Source organism: Lactuca virosa, chromosome 3, assembly GCF_052849685.1.
Source record: "Lactuca virosa cultivar CGN04683 chromosome 3, Lactuca_virosa_CGN04683_v6, whole genome shotgun sequence".
Lineage (NCBI taxonomy): Eukaryota > Viridiplantae > Streptophyta > Magnoliopsida > Asterales > Asteraceae > Lactuca > Lactuca virosa.
This window is the reverse complement of record NC_136428.1, coordinates 72,124,708-72,130,468: the sequence shown is the minus strand read 5'-3', so window position 1 is coordinate 72,130,468 and position 5,761 is coordinate 72,124,708. Positions and strand designations below refer to the sequence as shown.

Here is a 5,761-nt window from a genome sequence, read left to right as displayed (position 1 = left end):
CTGCAATTTCTTGATTTTGATTAAAATGGTTATAAATTTGAATCTGTATATTTTCTTATGAATTGGCTTCTACATTGTGATGTCTTTTACCCGATCCAAATGTTGTCTTCTTGACGGATGATATATATATTGTCAAAAACTATTTTCACTAAATAATAATAAATATTCGTCAACAACTTCATGATTTCAGACCTACAATTTTAATTTCAGAATATCTAAACCTTATATCATGGTGTGCATAACAACACCAATACCCTTACCCTCCAATCCTTTCACATATGTCACCAATACCCTTATCCTGCAATCCTTTCACATATGCTTTTGTTTTCATTTGGAAATTTGATTAAATAATTTCAAAATTTGTATTATCATGGTCATTTGAGAATGTTATCTGTCTATGTAACTTTCCTTATTTTCTCAGTAAACAAAAACATCAAACATATGAAAACAATAAAATTTAAATGTACTAGATTAAGGTTCATAATTATTGATTGAAGTATCTATTTTAGGCTAATTTATTGGGTTAATTCATCTTATACAAGTCCCGCCGTGGATGTAGGTGGATTTAAGTGTTAGTTTAGGAGTAGATTGTGTATTATATTTGCCGGTTCAAAAAAAAATTCATCTTATACATGATTATATGAATCAAGTGACAAGGAAAAATAGCCAGGTTTGTGACTATTAAAAGTAATATGTACATACTTTTAAATACTGATGTAAGTATCCTACACTCTATTTTAATCATGTGATCTGAGTTGTGAGAAAAAGATTTAACATGGTGAGCATAGAAAATTTTGCATTCTACAAGGTAATTTCACCATATTTTTATACTATGTTTTCTGAAGAGCTTCATACATGTCATTTGATTGTTTTGTTTCATAGTTGAAGGCATGCTAGGTGGTAAAAATGAAAACAAGTATACATTTTCAGATTTTCTGAAGAATTTTTTCCCACAGATTGAATAGGTGAAGTGAGTGCATACTTGTACAAAACGAAAATCCCTTAACAAGTAAAAGTTAATAGTTCAATGTTGTAACAGGACAGCATCCTGCTTTCATTTCTTGTTATACAACATTGTGTTTCAAAAAATCTAACTAGCATTGTTTTAAAACTTGTGTATTGTGTTTGTTTCTGAAATTTGGATTCAAGCAATATCATTGTAGTGTAAGGCTGTATACTAAGGGAGTCTTCATTTGTATATTATGTTGTTTGGGCATTGGAACGATTTATCACGGGACCAGACTAAAGTCCCATCATGATATAACATTGGCTAACAAACCAAAATTTAATGTGACATCGACTATTACACTTACGCTGCAAATAGGAGTGTTGTTGGCAAAATCTATCACCAAATAAATGGTCCTAGTTGGATGTGTTGAGCATTGAAATTATGCAGACTTTCCCTTTCTCTGTTGACCTTGGCTAATATTGATCTTACAACTTCAAGTGGGATAAAGTTTGAGCCCATATTTGTGTTAACTTTTGCAGTAGTTGGAGTCTTGATTCATTCCTTTTCATCGTCAATCACTCTCTCGCTGGATATGTTTACTTTGGGTTACCATTTTTCAGTTTTGATAGACCCATCATTAATTTGTGGTTTTGATAATAGGTGTTGGGAAGTTTAGCAATAGCACATTGATAATAGTTTCTGTAATTTTGTGACTCCAGGATCATTTCTTTAAAAAATATTTCTACACACATAGACTATTTTATGCAACTTTCTCTTACACAGGTGTCTTTTTTGTAATTGTATTTTTCTACTATGGGGCCATTTCTGTAATTTCACATAGCAGATGTAATTCGAGCGTTTAAAGATAGTAGCTCTCTTTTACCATTGAAATATCATTGTAAAAGAATGCACATATTATGCATTTTCGGTAAACTTTACAAGTATGTTTGTTGTATTACAAAAAAATACCGCCAATATTTCCACGGCTTCAAACCCTCGTTAGAGAGTATTTACCATATTATTTAGATGAGGACAATTTACATATTATTTAATAGCCAATTGTACTCTATAAATACCTTTATGTTTTATGAGAAATGACAATATAAAATTATTCTAAGCACATTCACTACTAGAAAAAGGTTAATGTAATACGATTGAAAGTATGAATATAGTACATACATAGAGGGCGTATTAGTAGAGGGGTGTATTAGATTACATGCCTAATGTATCCTATCTACTTTTACAACCATCACATACAATCATCTAATAAACCATATATACACATCTAATACACCATACACAACCGTACTTGATGTCCCCATTCTTGATTGCATTCCAGCCCATTTGGCTTTGCATTCCAGCCTTATTCATCACTCAATTCCACTCCATGGATGCTGTTGTGGAACACATGGATCACCATTCCAACTGAAACGAACTCTACAATTTCTGCAAAGCTTTTACCATGTAAGTTGTGACTGAAGGATCAATCTCTACAAAATACAAACCTACTATATGATTCCATTCCCTCCCTATTAAATACGATCCCATTCTAACCATAAGAAAATTAAAGTCGGACAACATTGATCCTGTTTTCATTTTAGGAACAGAGAAAAAATTACAATGAACTACTTAGTTCATTAAACATAAAAACATTAATATTCTTTCAGACTTATCCACGGTCTATACAATGTAAAAGACTATCATTTGTATACCTTGTTCATTAAACATAAAAACATTCTTAAATTTGTTGAATGTCACACCTCTGACCTCTCTTTCCCCCTTTGTGACTGATTCATTGCATGCCTACAAAAATAAGAAAACTTAGGATTCAAAATCCCAAATAATTTTTAATGAAGAAAACACAAATTATAGGACCTTCCTGCCATTAAAAACTTCATAAGTATAGAAAAGGTCTATACATTCATCTATAGCAATGCAAGGGTGAAAACTTCTCCAGAACATAAAAACATATGATCAAATACAACATGAAATACGAGGGATGTATGTGTACCTTATAAAAACTTTTATGCAAAGCCTCCATAACAGCCACCTCCATAACAGAAATTTGCAAACTTCCACAATAAAACACAAAATATAGCATCCTACTTTTATATATCTCATTTTCCATAAAAAAAACTTTCATATATTTATCTTTTATTCGTGAATAAAAGATAAATATATGAAATCTTTATATTTATCAAGATCAGCCTTATCCTCAACCGTTATAGCAATCACCTGAAGCAAATATAAACGTAGTTTTAGTATAATCTAATTACTCTAAAGAATTGACATCAAAGTAAGATATGAAATGTTACCTCGCCAACTTGGATTTCTTTTGCTCCATTTCCATGTATAATCTTAGCCAGATATCCTTCTTCCATACATTCCATCTCTACAGTGGCTTTATCCTGTAACGAATATTGAGTCAATAAAACTAAACTTAAAGAGTAAAGAAAGAGTTGAAGATAAAGGAGACATACTGTTTCAACTTCACAGAGTACTTCACCAGGTGCAACTTGATCTCCTTCTTTCTTTAACCATGTTGCTATGTTACCCTGGATGAAGGAATCAAGGGAAAAATTTTAATAAACATAGCAATGTAAAGAAGTGTATTGAGATACCCTTGAATTTAGAATAACATTAGCCTCTGTCATTGTGGGTGAAAGAGAAGGCACCCCAATCTCTTGGTGTTGGGGAAGGCCTGCAAGTCAAAGCATATGAATTTCTTTTACAAAGATTAAAATAGTGGTAAAGCTCAAAGATTTTTCATGAAAGATACTGATATTATATATGAGAAGTACCTGAGTTTGTTGAAAAGCTACTCTTAACTTGAACATCAGAGCTGTTAAACATTAATTAGTCGTTTATTCAAAGCATGAATCAGGAAACACTGATAAATGCAATAGTCTTAAGGATGCTTAGAAAATTACCATGAAATTGCTCTGCTGAACATCATTCCACTAACTGAAGTTCCTTCTGATCTAACAGCAAGTCCATTTTGCGCCTATGATTAAAAAAAAGAATCAGATTCTATATAACTTCATGTCCAATTTACAAGATGATGAAACAAAGATTTGACATACCTTTGTGGGATTCACTCTATAACTTCTAGTGAACATGGGTGTACTTGATATGGATCCACTGCAAGAGTTACATCCACAAATATTCTCTCCAGAAACATTGTTAATATGGCAGAGCTTCGACACATCTGCAAATGTGAATGTAAATCTTTGTAAATATGATAATCGCAATAGTTGTAATACTGAGACACTGATGATATCAACATATGAGTGTGAATTATACAATACACCAAGATACATCCCATTGAACTCAAAGGTCAGTTTCAGATAAAGGAGGCATATTCTGACATTCAGCACATGGTTTAGAGTACAAAATACAAATGAAGTTTTATCCTCCTCCATATACATACATCAAAAACCACAAAATGAAAGCACTAAACTATGGTCAAGGAAATTTTATAAATGTTACTAGACATTATCAATAGAATTTGGCTTACATCCAAACGAATTGAAAACAAACAATATTGAAAGTAACACATTGAAGAGGGATGCTACAGTATTTAAATTAAAACAGGTAAAATAGAAAGCAGCTCAGCTACTTACCATCCCCTTTGTTAGTGATGGAACGAGTACTATTAGTAAACCACCGAACCAGAATGGCATGATCCTGCCGTATTACCCCAGGAGCATTTCTCAACTGAAATAAAACAAAATTAATCAACATAAGAAACAAACTTAGTCACGAGCATATATGCATCCAACTTATTAGATGTACTCTATCATCTTTAAGTATCCTACATCTCAATTCTCAGGCTCAAATATCTTCCTCTCCCCATTCACAGTTCACAGCGACAAACGCGGCCTTACCAACATGAAGCTTTGAATGAACGCACTCAAAACCTACATCCACAAAGTCTACTTAACAAGCATGATAACAGAGATTCAACCTTCATATACTAACTGTTTATTTTCTGTTTAGCAACTATTTAGCAACAAACGAATCTAACATCAATATATTCACTTCCGCCAGTAATAATCAATCATAGATGCACCCAAACGCGATAACTAATCATCGAAACACATAGATGTAACCTAATCACTAGTAATAAATTGTGCAAGTCTAGATGAAAAGAATGGATGATAAGAACCTGCTTAGACTGACGGAAGATGTGAGTTGAAAAAGTCATGATCGTTTCAGCAGAGTGATTGTTTCCCGGAGAAAATGGCGTCCGCCTTCGATGTTGGAATATTGATCGGTTGAAAGGAATCTGTAGTGTATAGGGATAAAAGTCAAATTGCGAAGGCAGCGATTGGGGACAAATGCAGTGTAAAACGTTCTGTTATTGGACGTCATTGTCGGACAGGATCAAATGTGAAGGTACAATTAAATAAAATAATTTTAATGAAATGTTAAGAGATTATTAATATTAAAGTGGTATATAATATAATATATAAATATTAACTATTTGTAGGTTGTAAATTCAGTGATTATGAATCATGTTACTATCGGAGAAGGTTGTTCTATCAATGGGTCGGTTGTTTTCAGTAACGTACAGCTCCAAGAGCGTGTTGTACTCAAGGACTGTCAAGTAGTATTTGTCATTCCAGTGTTCATGTTAATTACAACTGGTTTTAACAAGAGTGTGTTTGAATTTTAAGATTCCAAGGTCATCTAGTTAAAATTAAACAATAATTTTCAAAATAGAGATCCTACCATTTGATTTTGCATCTCGATCACAATCAAAACGCTCCCTTATCATTCGTGAAACCGTTGTAGTTCCTTGTATTTTTG

The 5,761-nt window shown here is 32.6% G+C and overlaps 1 protein-coding gene across 4 annotated transcripts; it reads right to left on the bottom strand.

Moving 5' to 3' along the window:
• Positions 1 to 2,076: 2,076 nt before the first annotated feature.
• On the bottom strand, positions 2,077 to 5,311 carry LOC145162384 (dihydrolipoyllysine-residue acetyltransferase component 2 of pyruvate dehydrogenase complex, mitochondrial-like). 4 transcript variants are annotated; one of them, XM_079081547.1, is made up of 11 exons: positions 5,118 to 5,311; positions 4,573 to 4,666; positions 4,033 to 4,157; positions 3,880 to 3,953; positions 3,751 to 3,791; positions 3,571 to 3,650; positions 3,430 to 3,504; positions 3,265 to 3,357; positions 2,961 to 3,184; positions 2,662 to 2,752; positions 2,077 to 2,395 (listed from the first exon to the last, which is right to left on the bottom strand). In XM_079081547.1, exons 1-9 carry the CDS (start codon positions 5,154 to 5,156, stop codon positions 3,104 to 3,106), a joined length of 702 nt encoding a protein of 233 aa, XP_078937673.1. In that variant the 5' UTR covers positions 5,157 to 5,311; the 3' UTR covers positions 2,077 to 2,395; positions 2,662 to 2,752; positions 2,961 to 3,103. The 4 variants fall into 4 exon arrangements, with proteins under 4 accessions (XP_078937673.1, XP_078937674.1, XP_078937672.1 ...); XM_079081548.1 differs by having other exon boundaries at positions 2,710 to 2,752; XM_079081546.1 differs by having other exon boundaries at positions 2,077 to 2,752.
• Positions 5,312 to 5,761: the final 450 nt, after the last annotated feature.